Below are 16,718 nucleotides of genomic sequence, written 5' to 3' on the forward strand. Positions count from 1 at the left end.
GCGTATGCACGGTTCATTGTTTGATTTTGTTGTATTGTTTCATGTTCGGCACAGCTGGGTTCCGAGGCTGCGCCTTCAGAGTTGGGGTTTGGGAATGGGAGGGAACCGTCTTCTGGTCGCCACTGTACTATATTTTGTTGTCTACTCGAACATCGGTATCTGATTATGGCTGACACGAAAGGGAGGTATAGGCTGGTCACATGGAATGTGAGAGGTTTAGGGGCGATACAGAAACGACACAGAGTGCACGCCTTCCTGCTCCGCCAGGGAGCACACATTGTATTTCTCCATGAGTCCCACCTAACACAGCCCGAAGTACACACCCTGAGAAAGAAATGGAGGGGGACTGTCTTTTCCACAGCATATTCTGCCTTCTCTAGAGGAGCTACGATCTGGGTGCGGCATGGGGTCCCTTTCATGGAGATAGATAGGAAGACAGATGACCAAGGGCGATACCTCCTGGTAAAGGGTACACTGGATGGGGTGGTGGTAGTCCTGGGCAGTATTTATGCCCCAGACCACGACCAGGACAGATTCCTCCCACTTGTGAGTAGGGCCTTAGCAGACTGGGCGGACATCCCCTGGATTCTGGGTGGGGACTGGAATATGATACTGGATGCGGGGCTGGACAGGTCACACCCTCCGCTTCAAGGGGCAGGGGTTCACAGATTGTCTGACTCCTTTCGAGTATGGCTTCAGGGGTGGGGGCTGGCAGATGTGTGGCGTACACTGTATCAGACACACAAGGAGTATTCATACTATTCCCCACTACATAACTTGCATACACGCCTGGACAGATTTGTTTGCACCAGGTCCCTGATGACACAATGCACGTCCTCGGCCTACCTTGCCAAGACGTTTTCGGACCATAGGCCGCTAACACTAGACTTGAACTGGGGCAGGATTCCCTCTCCGGTGCCCACCTGGAGGCTCAACCCATCACTACTTGAGGATGGCCCGTTCCGTGCCCACATGGAGAACACGCTAACAGACTACTTCAGGGATAACTGGGACTCCGCGTCCTCGAACCTGGTTGTGTGGGACGCCATGAAGGTGGTGGTGAGGGGTGCTGCGATTGGCCGGCTGGTGGGCGCCAGGCAGGAGGTATATGATAGACTCCGTACGACTGAGGACAGGCTGGCAATGCTTGAGACCGCAGTGGGGACGGACCCTGAACGAAGGGGGGATCTCCAATTGTGCAATATTGAGCATGCAGAGCTCTTGGAGACCCTAAGGGTAATGGACTACAGAGAATACTTACGACGGCAACAGGCGGAGGCGGACAGGTCGGGTGCACTGCTGGCTCGCCTGATTAGAGACACCCCTGAGACCCCGGTAATCACGAGTGTCAGAGATGACACGGGCAGACAAGTAAATACGCAGATAGAGATTAATAATATGTTTAAGACACATTTGGAGAGACTGTACGCCCCACCCCCTGCTGGTACTAGGGATGCCATGTTAGACTTCCTAGATGAGCTCCCGATCCCGGCCCTCCCCCGAGATATCCAGACGATCCTAGCAGGGCCTATCACACAGCAGGAAATTAAAATAGCCATCCACTCTCTAAACCGGGGCAAGACCCCAGGCATGGACGGTCTGCCGGGAGAGTTTTACCAAACCTACTGTGATACGCTAGCCCCTATTCTAGAAAAAATCTACAAAACGGCGTATGAAACTGGCCACCTGCCGGCTTCGACTATGCAGGCCCTGGTCATCTCGATCCCGAAGCCCGGCAGGGATGCACTGGACGTGAGTAATTATAGACCTCTGTCTATGCTCCCCACGGAGTATAAAATCCTTAGTAAAATTATAGCCCTGAGACTACAAGCCCATCTCCCTGGCCTGATCCACACGGATCAGTGTGGCTTCCTCCCGGGGAGGAGTACCTCTCAAAACACGAGACGTCTCCATGCCCTCATGACCACGACCCCCCCGGACTCGCCGCAGGCTGGTTGTATAACCCTAGATCTGCAGCAGGCGTTTGACTCCCTGGCCTGGGACTTTATGTTTGAAGCTCTACGTCGCTTTGGCCTTCCTGACGCCCTAATACAATGGGTTCGTCTACTGTATACCAACCCAACGGCCCGGGCACGCACCGGCCGACACACGTCGGACAGTTATGGCGTACACAGGGGCACCCGACAGGGCTGCCCACTGTCACCGCTGTTATTTGTCCTTACGTTAGAACCCCTAGCAATTGCACTCCGGACTAGGGCGGCGGGGACGGGAATCCAGGTTGGAGATACCCATAACCTGGTTTCCATCTACCCTGATGACATATTGCTGTTCCTACATGACCTGCAGGGCGACCATACCCTCCTGGCGCATACCTTTGAGCGGTTTGAACGGATATCGGGCCTGGTAATTAACCCCGGGAAATCATTGGGGTTCTTTTTCCGAGACGGGCACCTACCCACCCACATACAGTTTGGGGAGCACGTGATCCAGGTGGCCCCGACTACCTAGAAATATCTCGGCATTAATGTTTATCGGAACCCTGACGACCAAATTGAGGGTAATGTGCGGAGAGCAATTACTGGCCTCCGCAGTAGTGTGAACTTCTGGACGTCTCTGCCTCTGTCCGTCATGGGCCGGGTGGCACTTTCAAAGATGGTCCTGCTTCCCCGAATCCTGTATTATTTTGTGAATCTGCCGGTCCTTCTGCCACAACCCATTTTTACTATGCTGAACTCGTTATTGATCACCCTGGTTTGGGGTTCGGGGAGGAGACGGATAGACCTCAAGAAACTACAACTGTCTACCAGACAGGGGGGCCTGGGAGTGCCTGATTTACGTGGCTACTACTACGCTAGCCAACTTCAGTGGCTGACTAGATGGGTGGCGGGCAGAGACCTCCATGAAATTGCTTTCACTCCACGAGAGCTGGCGCGAGGGGCGCTCCATTCCCTTCTGTTGCCTGCGGCCAAGACTCCGAGAGACTGCCACCCCTTATTGCTTGTGGCATTGAAGTGCTGGCGGAATGCACTTAAATACACGGCAGGGACCCCCCCTTATGCTGACAACATTCCTCTACTGGGCCTGCCGACTCCACAAGGACCCCTGACGAGACATAGATTACAACCCTGGATAGATGCTGGGGTAGACAGGGTTGGAGACTTATTTGGGGACGACAACTTGCTAGACCATGCCACCTTTACACAATCCACAGGAGCCCCGCAACGGCTGTATCTTCTACACGCCACGGTCTCCCACTATGTGAGGCGAACTTGGGCTACACAACGTACTAAACCAACACAACACGAATTGGTCCATCTTCTCCACTATATGGGGTCGGGCGGTCATTTAGTAAAATGGCTCTATGTGGGCATTAGAGAACACGCAGCGGGATCCCTCACCCCACTTAGGGAGGCCTGGAGCACGGACACAGGAGAGGGAATTACAGACGGGGACTGGAAGATCATCCTCGGACATCCTAGAAGAGTGTCCAGGAATGCTAAATTCAAATTTATACAAGCCATGGTGCTACGTAGGGCCTACCTCACTCCACAAAGATTACATAGGATATTTCACACCGTCTCCCACTGCTGCCCTAGATGTCAGGGTGATGACGCTGATATTGTCCACATGCTGTGGGCGTGCCCGAGGCTGCGCACATTTTGGGAGATAATCCGGCACGCACTTCACGCCATAACGGGTATGCAGGTCCCGGAGGGCGCTTTACCCTGCCTGATAGGGAATAGGAAGAGACCCAAGGCCTGTAGGGCACAGCTGAAATTTACAGACCTAGCCCTCTTGTTGGCACTCCGGACCCTCACTATGAGATGGAAGTCCCTTAGGCCCCCAGCCATAGAGGTGTGGAGATCCGATATGCTGAAATGGGGGAAGGCGGAGGCTATGGAATTGCGTAGGGAGGAGGAGAAGGGCCACCGGAAATACCCTGTAGCACAAGATTGGGATCGCATGCTGTTGGAGCTGGAGGACGAGGACCTGAGTTTGCCTGGGGAGGAGGGTACTTGAGTGCTCAGTGGGGATGGAGGGAGGAGATATGCGAGGCCGACTGCCTAGATACACTGGTGACCACACCTATGACCTGTAATGTCCACTTACGCCGTAACATCATTATTAGACTAGCGTTATGAAGCTGTACATGGGTATGACCAGAAGACGGGAACAGGGTGGGGGGAGGTGGGAGGGAACGGGGAACAGTTGGGCGATACAGTATCCTACTGACGTGTAATAAGTGATACATGTTACTCTGATTTGATATCTGGAATTTTACGAACCGGGATGTACGATTTGATGTACGGAGTACTGCGCCACAGTTATGTTTCAGAAAACGGAAAAGACTGACAATATGTTAAAAGAAAAATGTCTTCAAATGTAATATCTGATCCAGTCATGAATAAAGAGTTTAAAAAAAAAAAAAATGTGTGTGATGCCCTTCAAAAACCTATTGACAATTGGGGACTTGAACAAAGATGGCTCCCCAATGCTGAAAGAGGCCTTGCACCACGTCCGAGATTAGATGCCATTCGTGATCCATCATGCACCGACGGCTGAGTTCGTCCACCCTGGCGTTCAGGGAACCTGCCAGGTGTTGAACCACTAGGGTCACGCCCTGATGTTCCAGCCACTGCCAGAGGCGCAGAGCCTCCTGGCATAGGGTCCACGACCCCACCCCGCCCTGTTTGTTGCAGTACCAAATGGCGGTGGTGTTGTCCGTGAACACCTGCACTACACTCCCCTGGACAGAGGGGAGGAATGCCTTCAGTGCAAGCCGTATTACCCACAGCTCCAGAAGGTTGATGTGGAGCCGGCACTCCGCCGGAGACCAGAGGCCTCTGATCTCCGCCTCTCCCATGTGGCCGCCCCAGCCCTGGAGGGACGCGTCCGTCACAACTACGTGCTCCAGTTGGGGTAGGGAGAGGGATCTGCCGCTGACCCAATCGCGATCCGTGAGCCACCACTGCAACTCTCTTGCAGTGCCCTCCGAGATCAAGACATGGTCGGACAAGTTGCCCTGATGCTGGGCCCACTGAAACTTCAGGTCCCACTGCAGAGCCCGCATCCGCCACCGGGCGTGATGCACCAGAAGGATGCAGGAGGCCGTCAGCCCCAGAAGCCGCAGTGTCAACCTGACCGAGACTCGGGACAAAGGCTGAAAGATCTGAATCAGAGCCTGAATATCCCGAACCCGCTGTTCGGGAGGATAAACCCGAAACTGCGCTGAGTCTAGAACCGCTCCGATGAAGAGGAGCTTCTGAGAGGGACACAGGTGTGACTTCGGCACATTAATGGAGAACCCCAACAGGTGCAGGAGGTCGGCAGGAGTTGGAAGCTGGCTGACGACTGTCTGGGGCGAGCCCGCCTTCAACAACCAGTCGTCGACGTAGGGGAAGAATGAAACCCCTAACCTGCGCAGGTAAGCTGCGACCACCGCCATCACTTTCGTGAACACCCATGGGGCGCTGGTAAGGCAGAAGGGGAGCACAGTAAACTAAAAGTGCTCGTGGCCTACCGTGAAGCGCAGGTAACGCCGGTGGGCCGGCAGGACGGGGATGTGAAACTAAGCGTCGTGCAAGTCCAATGCTACCATCCAGTCTCCATGGTCTAGGGCAGCTAAGACCTGAGCCAATGTCAGCATCTTGAACTTCTCCTTCTGGAGGAAGCCGTTGACGTTCCGTAGGTGCAAGATAGGGCGCAGGCCCCCTTTGCCCTTCTTGGGTACCAGAAAGTAGTGGGAGTAACAACCACACCCTACTTCAGGCCCAGGAACGCACTTAAATGGCCCCCTTGGCCAAGAGGGCCGTAACTTCCTCTTGTAGAAGTTTCAAGTGATCCCCCGACACGCGGTGGTACTGCGGTGGCATGGCTGGAGGGGACGCCTCGAAGGGGAGGGAGTAGCCCCTTCGGACGATTTGCAGCACCCACCTGTCCGAAGTTACAGTGCGCCAGTGGTGGTGGTGATGGCGAACCCTGCCCCCCACTGGGGTCACATGGGCCTGAAAGCACAGACTAGGAGGGTTTTGAGGCGGATGCTGCAGGGGTAGGTGTGGACTGGCCTCGCCGTTGTCCCCGACCCCCGCCACGGCGGTTTCCACGTCCGCCACCGTGTTGGATGGTAGTCTGCAGCTCGTGGCTGGCAGGACATGTGGGGGCGCCCCTTCCTTGACCACGAAAGGAGCGAAAGGCAGCCGTTTGCTGGCGCGGGGCCGAGAGGCCCAAGGACTTGGCTGTAGCTCTGGAGTCCTTAAAGCGCTCAAGCGCATGGTCTGCCTTGTCGCCGCAGAGGCGACGGCCATCAAACGGCATGACCATAAGTGTGTTTTGGACATCAGCTGAGAAGTTGGCAGATCTCAACCAGGCGTGGCGCCGAATCACCACCGTCGTTGCCATCGCTCTGCCCAGTGAGTCAGTAGTGTCCAGCCCATACCGGATGGAATAACGCGCCGCATCTCAACCCTCCACAAGGGCTTGGCCGAGTTTAGCCCAGACCTCCACCGGGCATTCTGGCAGCACGTCCGCGACCGTATCCCACAGAGAGTGGGTGAAGCAGCCCAAGAGGCATGCGGTATTGACTGACCGCAATCCTAAACTCAGGGAGGAGAATACTCTCTTTCTGTATGGCTCGTACCTCTTGGGTTCCCGGTCGGGGGGAGCAGACGGGAATGCGGTCTGGGAATTAGAGGCCTGGATGACCAGGCTCTCGGGAGTGGGGTGGGTAGACAGAAAGCAAGGGTCGCCCGGAGCCGGGCGGTGGCGCCTGGCCACGTTCCTATCCACAGGCTGACCTGTGGCGGGCTTGGACCAAGTGCCCAGAAGAACATCTGTTAGGGCCTCATTAAACGGCAGCAGAGGCTCGGCCGAGCTTGCCTGCGGTTTAAGGACCTCAGTGAGGAGGTTGTCCTCATCGCCGCAACGGGGAGCTCAAGGCCCAAGGCCTTGGCCGCCCTCATCAGCACCACGCTATAGGCAGCCCCCTCCTCAGTAGCCACGCTAGGAGGAGAGACAAAACCAGTGTTGGGCGAAGTGTCCAGACCACTGGCATCCCCAAGCTCTCCTGTCCAGTCCGTAGAATACTGACACTCGCGTGCCAGAGGGTCCTCAGACCCCTCCCAGTCCCCCTCGTCACCCATCGCCTGGTACTCAGGCTCAAAGGATGGGGCCGGGTCATAGAAATAGAAATAGCCCATCGGCGTCGAGAGCGGTGCAGAGCGGCGCCGCTCCGACGCCGGACCCGAACTGAGGGCAGGACCAGGGACGGCGGCGTCCTGGGACGGCGCCTGGGGTGACACCCTTGGGGCTGGCGCCGGCGAGGTTGTGAGGTCGACCGGCGGCGACCCGGATCCGGAACCGGATCCAGTCGGGCCCTGCGGCGTCGGGACCAAAGTCGCCGACGGCGCCGTTGCCGGAGCACCCGACGGCGCAGGGGCCGAAGCACCCGGCCCGCGTGGGGACCCAGTCGGGACCGCTGGGCCCAAAGGCGCCGCGGAACCCGACGGAGGAGTGAGCGACCTCATGGCCATGAGGAAGTCATCAATCTCCCCTAGCGTCGCGTTCTGCCCAGGGACCGGCAGGTATGGAGCAGGCCGCGACACCTGTGGCTCCAGCGGAGCCGCGTGGGCGGTGTCGCCCGAACCCCAGGCCGCATCGCGCAAGCGTCGGGGGGGAGTCAGAAGAGCGATGACATCTCTTCGACTTCTTGTGCTTACCTGAGGAGCCTGAAGACCGTGGCCGACTCCCGGAGCCATGGTGGCTCCAACCCTGCGACCGGTACCTCGACCTCCTCGCGTACCGGGACCTCGAGCGGCGCGGGCCGACTGCCGGAGCTCGAGTTGCTTGCGGGACCGCTCCCGCCTAGCCTTGGACGTCAGGGCTCGACAGTCGGAACAGGCCTTGTTGTTGTGGTCGAGGCCTAGGCAATGAAGACACCGGTGATGGGGGGCGGTAACTGACATCAGTCGGTCGCACTCGGCACAGGGTTTGAACCCGGGCATCCCTACCTGCACCGTCGGAGTCGTACAGACTTCGAAGCAGATCAAAAATGATCGAAAAAGTTTAGTAAAAAATAGACTAAGGGTACCACTTTTTCCGGATCAGCGCTTGCTGGCGCGGAAAAAAGAAGAACTGACGTCAGCACGCAGAGGCGGCATCTAAGTACTCCGACAACGTCATCACGGCGCCCACGACGCTGACGATGGACGCGGAGCCACGGACGACGCCTACCGACACGCATGGGTACTGCTACGCAAAAAAATTCCGGATCCAGTATGACGCCTGGGGATATTCTAAGGTAAGGAATCTATCACTAACGTGTCTCTTTCAGATACGTTGGCACTGAAGAAGGCCGGAAGGGCTGAAATGCATTTGCCGCAGTTTTAATTAAAGTGGTTCCAAGATTCCCCTGTGTGGCCTCTACTCTTTCGACGGGAGGAGGTGTTGGTGATTTGATTCGCGTCAGCCAGAAACGCGTTTTAGAGGCCCCCGCTGTGCAAGCTGGCTGGGACGTCACTGGCTTCTGCTACGGCGGTTTTTGTGTGTCTTCCAAGTTATTGTGATGGTCTCAGCCCACCTCGTAGTTTGGGAGGAGAAAGGCGGTACACTGAAGTCATTGACTTTTTGCCAGGCGGTATGGACTGCCATTTCTGCCCCCGCCTGAACTTATCCTGAGCTTGGGGCTGCAGCGGTTTGGGGACCCGAGGAGGCCTTTCAATTTCAACTTTAAAAAGGAACACAGCTGTCACTTGCACCACGATCCTGCCTGCCACTGACCACTTGGCAGTATAGACCCCACGCACCACCTACCTGGGCAAAAGTGCATCCTGGGACTTGCAGTGCACTAGAACTCCGTGGACTGTGAATGGGTGAGCGATTACCTGATAGGGGCGGAGCGGGTTTCCACCAATGGAAATTTGGCAGGACTCATTTAAGATGGTGGGTGGCAGACTCCTTATCACGTTGGCACTGAAGAAGGCCGGAAGGGCTGAAATGCATTTGCATAAATAAAGTGCTTCCAAAATTCCCCTGTGTGGCCTCTACTCTTTCGATAGGAGGAGGTGTTGGTGATTATATATATACACACATATATATATATATATATATATTGTGACAAAGGTGTCTTGCCGCCGAAACGGGTCGTGGCTCTTTTTTGTTAATAAATAACTCATTGCTTTATTCTCATGGTGTCAGCGCCTGTTATTTCGCTAGCGGCAGGATTGGAGATATATATATATATATATATATATATACAAAACTCCCTCCAAAAAGACGAAACAGGAGCCCAGAGAAGAACTTGTCTGACAGGCTTTATTGAGCAAAGAAACGGCTCCGGTGGCGGCGAATGCATTTCGGCATTACATCTTCTTCAGCGCCCAACACGAGTTGGTCATTTTATCACGTTCTTTCCTGCTGCCTAAATATGCTGACAAAGGTCCGCTCCTCCCCTAAGCAATGGTGCACACCTGTTGTAGGTCGTTTTAATATCCAGCACTACAACTCCCAAGATGCTTCATGCTAACAACATATCGGGTCGGTGACAATGGGGGGCAGGGTGAAAGTTAAAAAATCCCAAGTGCGGAGCCGTAAAGGCGATGAAAGCCTTTCACTGTCCCAAAACTCAAGCTGCCTGTCGAGTCCCCTCATACCGCTACAGCCCCAATAGCAGAGAGTCCAATGAGCAGGGGCCAAAATGCGGGAAGCAGAATGCCCTAACAGATATAATATATATATCCCATACATAAGATCTCCCTCCATTCGGATCAAGAAAATCATCCGGCACTCCGTGGTAGGAGAGAAAACAGTCCTTTTTATTTGCAAATAGAGTACATATACGCGTTTCGGGAGTCGTGCTCCCTTGTTCACGATGCTGCACCATTACAAACACACAGTTAAAATACGTTTTTGCAGGAGTGGCAAAAATAGAGGACGGACATGATTTTACAGACCATGATCATTTCTATTTGGAATGTGGCGGCCATCTTATCACACGTTCGTTTTAACCATATAAATGCTATAAATTCAATCTTGTAGGTGTACTACACTTTTGCATTTCACTAGAGGTGAAAATTTAATTCACTTTTTGTTAAATATTTTAGGGAATTAATAAAAATTCTCCACAATTTTATACAACAAATGACTTTTTCTATACAATATATATATATATATATATATATATATATATATATATATATATATATATATATATATATACACACACACACACAAACATATTTGAATGTTGTTCATTTGACATCTGGGAAAGACTTTCTGTTACAGTGCATTGCATAAATAAAACCCAAGCCTTATTCTGAAAACAGTTTTTGATGTGCTTCATTTTATAAAGTGAAATCCTTTCCAGGTGGTGTTGTGTTGTGTTTATTGCTTCGTCTGGTATATTGTATAATGGATTAGTATCAGCATTATTGTGTTAAGAAATCAACACTAAAATTGTAAAAAATAATGAAATTATGAAATCTCACAAGTAAGGAGGATCAAATCAAGGGTATGCTGCAAAAGATACTCACAGAGGAAGGCACAATCAGAGGTGCTCCAGGAGGTGGATTCTCTTTGAAAGCTTGGATATTGTTAACAACCACAAATTCAAAGCTGACTTTGCCACTGTTCTTCAGCAAAAATTCAGTTTCAGCTACATGGTCAAAGGGCTGCAAAAAAAGAAATATGAGGTTCTATTAAAAGTATTGTGTGATAATTAGTGTAATTAAAGGCAAATAAGTAACCTTAAGGAATGGTGATGCAGTTCTTGGTGGGTGCCAAAGACTTGTATTGCTCATTCTGGCATTCTGATGAGGGAAATTAGATTTTGGAAAATGGCAGAGTTGGCAAGAGGATAAAAGAGAGGAATAATTGGAGACTGAAAAAACTGGGACAGAGTTGGGAGGGTAAAGAGTAGATAGAGCTACACCTGCTATTGAGGATGGGAGCTAGACAGTCTGGTTGGGTAAATGGAATTTGTAATATATTAGGGTGCATAGCCTAAGGCTTACAAATGGAAGGATGGAGCAGAAGTTAAAGACAAGGGAGCTAAGTAAATGAGGTGAATGTGGGAAAAGCAAAACTCGAAGAGTAGAATAAGAAGGAGAGAATAGTACAGGCTTAAATAGGATGCTGGAAAAAGGAGATGTCGCAACTGGAAGTTAAGAGGATGAGACAGATAATCTAGGAGGCTGCAAAAATGGAGTGGTTGTCTTCAAGTGGATGAATACAGCAACTGAAAGGCAGACAAGGTGAAAAGATATGAAAAGATCTGGGTGGAAAGTGTAGAGGCAGCCATGTGAGGCAAAGAAATGCGGACATAACGAAGCAGGGAGGCTAAAGGCAGAGTTCAGAGTGTTTGTGGTTGGGCTATATCCAAGATGAGCTGATGAAATTACCTGAGTGGGGAATCAACTAGGGCTGAGTGGGATACGTAAGTGAAGTAAGCAGGCAGGAGCTGGAGCTTGAGAACAATGAAATCATTTGAGATATAAGTATATTTGACCTAGGGGAAGGGCGGACCACTGGGACTGAAGGTGGGCACAATAGGCCCAAAGGGGAAGGGAAAGGCGAAAGTGGAAGGCGAGGTTAAAGGGCAAGAAGAGGCACATGAGGAAACATTATAGAATACAGCTTGGGTTGATCTCTTCTGTTAGAACAGCGTAATTTCTAAAAAAGGTATTCTGCCACTTGCCAAAGCACATTGCTCTGAGATTTTAAAACAAGGTTGCTATACCTGTAGACCATAGTCGAGCTCCCTTTTGTCCAACTCATAACAGACAAGTGAGGCTTCTCCCCGAAGTGTAATCTCATAAGTTGGGCCTCCCTCCACCTCGCATAAAGCCTTCACCTGTGCACGGATGCCACTATGTCCAAAAAATGTAAATGACAACTGCTGGCTTTCACCAGGCTGCAGCATTCCATACAGGGGAAGAATATCAAATACCTAGAGAAAGAAAGGAAAGAGTGTGATGATGAAGACTATTTTACATCGTCTGCGCCTAAACATATATCACAAGGTATAATAAAAGAACAATAAAGCTAAATACACAGGAAATATATTAACACCTCAAAAGTCCTTCCAGAGTCCACTAAACTCTTAAATCCTTGCAGTTTCCCTGCTGCTGTGTAGACTTTACTGCTTCAATGAGAATCCTTTCAAAGACATATGTAGTAAGCATTGAGGCTGGTCAGCTGCTTCGAAAATGCCTTTTCATGTGTTTCTATGAAAAGGCATAGTGTCATACTATAGTTCCACAGGATGATGGCCCGGTTTAACAGGTTTTGGTACAATCAACACAAGGACACACCATGAGTAATATCACAGGCCCGACCCAGGGTTTATGCACTTTTGCACTGTTTTCACTTTGATTCCTATATGCCTGCACATGAACAGCTCAAAGGCCAGCGTTGATTAAACCCATGTGTGTTAATAGGAGCACAGGCATTCTGCTAAACTATGCACTTTATGAACCCTCCACCTGCAAATCAATCAAACACTGATTCCAGAAAAGATGTCCTACTTTAATGTGTAGCACTGGCAACACTCTGAAACTGTAGAAGTGTAAAGGTTTTATTTTTTTAGTTTAATTGTGTGCAAGTGTAATGGTTATAATTACCACACAATTTAGGCTCGCCCCTTACACATCACAGAAGCGTTATTTTATGTATACTCAACGATATACACTGTGTGCCTAACTTCATTAACGTAAAGTAAGCATTCAATTTACTACTGAATTACATTCACTGTAGAAAACTAGAGACTCCTAAATGTGCCCGCATTAATGTGTAGCTTAACCATGGCAACATGTAGTTTTCATTTATATTTACACTCATGTCTCAATTCCTATTGCACTTATTTGAAGCATATTGCATATATAATCATAAATGCATCGATTCACGTTGCAGTTAGTTTTGAAGTTATACATGCATCTATGATCATGTACTCGAAGTGCACATTGAAACGTTTGAAAAAAGTTAGCTTTAATAAAGGCCTTAATTTTGAAATGCATTTTGCTTGCTCTGCGTGCTTTTTTTTTTGCAGGTGCGTTCTGATGATTTCATTGCTAAAGAAAGAAGTATTGTTGTACTATTTATAGTGATGCCTGAGAGAGGAAATCTTGGCAGAAGAGTGAAGAGCTAATGAGCTGAAGGAGCCTCTGTTTCATTGCTTAACAGGAATGCAGGGATACTCAAGTTTACCGTCACTGTCCAAGTTCTGTGGGATGGGTAAGTATGGTAATGTTGCCAGTGCACAATGTGGAGTTCAACACCATTGGTCCCAGGAGTGGTAGAGAGACATACAGATGTTGTTAGAGTATCTGTGTGTTTTAATTATTGTATACACTGTTAGAGAATAGGGCTGATCCCTTTGGATTTTGAGAGGTGAAGATCTCGTTGCTTCCTTTCTTCTTGTAAGTGTGTGGCTTTATGCTAAACACTTGTTTCCTTTTACTGAAATCTTCACTGTTCTGACACCTTGCCGCTTTGGGAATTTATCAGGGATCCTTCCTTATGACCCAGTCACAATTTACATTTTGAAATCCATTCATGTTTAGCAAGGAGGAGCAGAGTTTCTTAAAGCAGCCACGGTTCCCATTTCTTGGTATCTGTATTATTCGAACTGCATTTATTGTAGGCTTTATGTTATTGAGTCAAAATCTGCTTTGATACCGTAGTAGAAGTTATTTTCCTTCAGTAACATAATATCTGGTAGAAACACAGTCTAGCCGCAGATTCCATAACTTTTGAATTCTCCCCAGGCGCTAGTCTGGACCTGGAACATTTTCAACAGTACCTCTGCGTGCCGGGGGAAGATGTCGCACGGCTCTGTGATGACAATCACTCCGGTCATGACGTCAGTGGAGCCATATAAGTCCCCTCCGGCGCATGGACATCAGTTTCTTCAGTGAAAACATCCGCCCCAGAACGCGGAGCCACTATTGAAACTGGTTGTGGAAACAGTGTGCCAAAAAGATCAAAAATCTTTGAAACATTAATAAAGAAGAAACATCAAATGGTATGTTAATACCATACATGGATTTTAAAGAACTCCCTAAAAGAATCAACAAAGCACAGGGCTACGTGAAAACCTGCACCCTGGCAAATAACCATCATGTAAGGGAAGAAAACCTTACACTCTATAGACCATTCATCAATGTTAATGTATAGCATGGTAATAGCAAAACAAAACCTATAAAAACAACTCCCAGCTGTCTGTTGAATCACACAATTATGTGACATAGTGAAAGTACCAACACAAGGTATGATGATACCAAACAAAGACTTTCAAAGAAAAAACAAAATACATCAATACTGCTCACTGGTCTCTAATCTAGTGTGAAAGATAAAACATGCCTTCACCCTTCCAGCCACTTACATTTGGAAATGGATGGCATGGCAACATCTAAACAAAACCTATGTGACAAGGCCAAATGGTCTGTTGAGCACCAACATTAGTTGAGACAATGATCACCGGTATATGAAACCAGTGCTGAAAAAGGGTATAATTCTTATCTCATAGGTCTTTCGCAGAGTGTGGCGGATGCGCAGGGAGTTAAGGAATCTTTGGCTAGACTGTGTCTCTACCAGATATTATGCTACCGGAGGCAAGTAACATTTTTACATCTGATAGAGACATCTAGCGCAGATTCCTTAACTTTTGAATTAAATACCACAGCTATACCCTGCTGGAGGAGGGACTGCAAACTAACCCCCGCAGGTTCTCAAAAAGTACCACCCCGTCATACCCGACCAAATGCACGTAGGAGTAGAAGAACAAGAGCTTGGGTCTTAATAGAATCCATGATCACTGCCACGGAACATAATATAATAAACAAACCTACACACCTGAAAGAATCGAGCTTTGAGGAAAAAAGGATGGAGTGGGGTAAACCCCAAAGGAACTATGTAACAATTATCAAACATGATCCTCTATCCCCAAAGGGGAAAGAGAAATCGTTGACCAAAAGGGACAAGTGCAAGACAAAAGCTATGTAATATGCATTCTTCATGACAATAAGGAAATATCACAAAAAGAACAGTTAGATATTCATCAATTATTCCAGTTAAATAAAATTGTGCCAATAAGATGTCTGTATTTGAAAAAGGCTTCGCCGAAACGCGTTGTTAGGGGGCACAATAAAATATACTTGTGCTGTCCTCTGGTGTGCTGCTGGCTTCCTTTTGCGATTGCCTAAAAAAAAAAAAAGTATATATATATATATATATATATATATATATATATATATATATATCTTGATATCTTCAATCCTCTCTGTAGCGCCCAGCCGGACCACCACCAAAGAACGAATAGCAGACTCCAAGTTATGTGAATAATGCAGGTCTTTTATTAATCAGTTCGTCAGACGCGTTTCGAATACCTCTGTATTCTTTCTCAATTACAAACTTGTAGTCCACCTTTAGTTTTTATACAGTTTTTTTCAAATAGTGATGCTTTCACCCCCTCCATGTGATATATAGAAATGAAGGAAACACTTGATAAGTAAGCATGCTGGGACTTGTAGTTTTTACAAACCTCCTTCGATCAATTTGTACTTAATTTGCACAACATAACAGCATAAATGCGAAGATATACCAAAAATATATATATATATATGGCGCGCATTGCACGTTTTATACCAATTATCTTAACTTTGTTGACATAGATGTTTGGTTTTTTTAAGGTGACCTTTTCAACATATACTTTCCAATGGATATAAATAAATAAATAAATAAATATATACATCGATAAAATATGCAGTACAAAAATATCTTTAAATATATATCTATCATTCTTTATGTAGTGAAGAATAACGAAATAAATAAACATTTTATATATGCAGAATACAATATAAAAATAGTGATAAACCATTTAAAATATTGCCATTTTAAAATTCTGTATAATTATCGCGGATTGAATTCCCGTTTTCTTTATTAGCTAACCTCATCAATTTATGTCAGTCTAGTATATAATGTGCAAAAAATACGCAATGTGCAAAAGTACAAACTGAGTGCAAATTTTACATTTTTATAGCAGCATCAAAGTATTTCCTTAATAAAGTGCAAAAAGTGATATCATAATTATTCTAAAAGTTCACCTAATCTGTGCTACTTTACTGATGTCAATCTTGATTCATATAAGATTGTAGTGTTTTTAAAAATTTATAAGCAAAAATAAATTATGCTTATAATGTGAAAGACTAAAAACAATTTTGAGACAGAAAGGGAAAGCAGGGGCTAAAGTAATGTTATCCAGATTTTAACGATATATGAGTTAGGAGACATGCAGGAAACATTAGTAACTGGTGGATAGGACATCAGAGGAAATGGTGCAAATCCTCAGTGTTGTTCAAACCATTTGGCTGTCTACTATCCAACTCTACAATGAATTTCGATTCCAACTGGCGCAGACTTTTTTCCCGGTTTCCACCTCGCGGGTTATCCTTTACTGCAGCGATAACAAAATATTTTATATCCGCTAGTTTGTTTTGGTGGATTGCTTTGAAGTGTCTTGCGACCGGGTATGTACTGTCGTTGTTAACAATGGCCCGCAGGTGTTGCAATATCCTGACGTGCACCTGCTGCTTGGTACTTCCCACATACCTAAGCCCACAAGTGCACGTCAGGATATAGACAGCATATTCAGTTTTGCAGTCAAAGCACCCCTGAATCTTGAATTCATTTGGGCTAAATGGTGTAGTATATTTCTTAGTTGTTACACCAAATTTGCAAGCCCGACATGAAGAGCATTTGTAAAAACC

At 48.1% G+C, this 16,718-nt stretch overlaps 1 protein-coding gene across 2 annotated transcripts in view; it reads right to left on the reverse strand.

The window, feature by feature from the left end:
• HYDIN (HYDIN axonemal central pair apparatus protein) overlaps positions 1 to 16,718 on the reverse strand; it is a 3,619,565-nt gene that overhangs the window by 2,376,113 nt on the left and 1,226,734 nt on the right. For both annotated transcript variants that reach the window (XM_078670948.1, XM_078670947.1), the window contains exons 27-28: positions 11,693 to 11,902; positions 10,488 to 10,625 (exon numbers count right to left, since the gene is read on the reverse strand). In XM_078670948.1, coding sequence (XP_078527074.1) covers positions 10,488 to 10,625; positions 11,693 to 11,902 — 348 coding nt within the window. The remainder of the gene's footprint in view (positions 1 to 10,487; positions 10,626 to 11,692; positions 11,903 to 16,718) is intronic.

This window comes from Lissotriton helveticus, chromosome 12 (genome assembly GCF_964261635.1).
Source record: "Lissotriton helveticus chromosome 12, aLisHel1.1, whole genome shotgun sequence".
NCBI classification, from domain to species: Eukaryota; Metazoa; Chordata; class Amphibia; order Caudata; family Salamandridae; genus Lissotriton; species Lissotriton helveticus.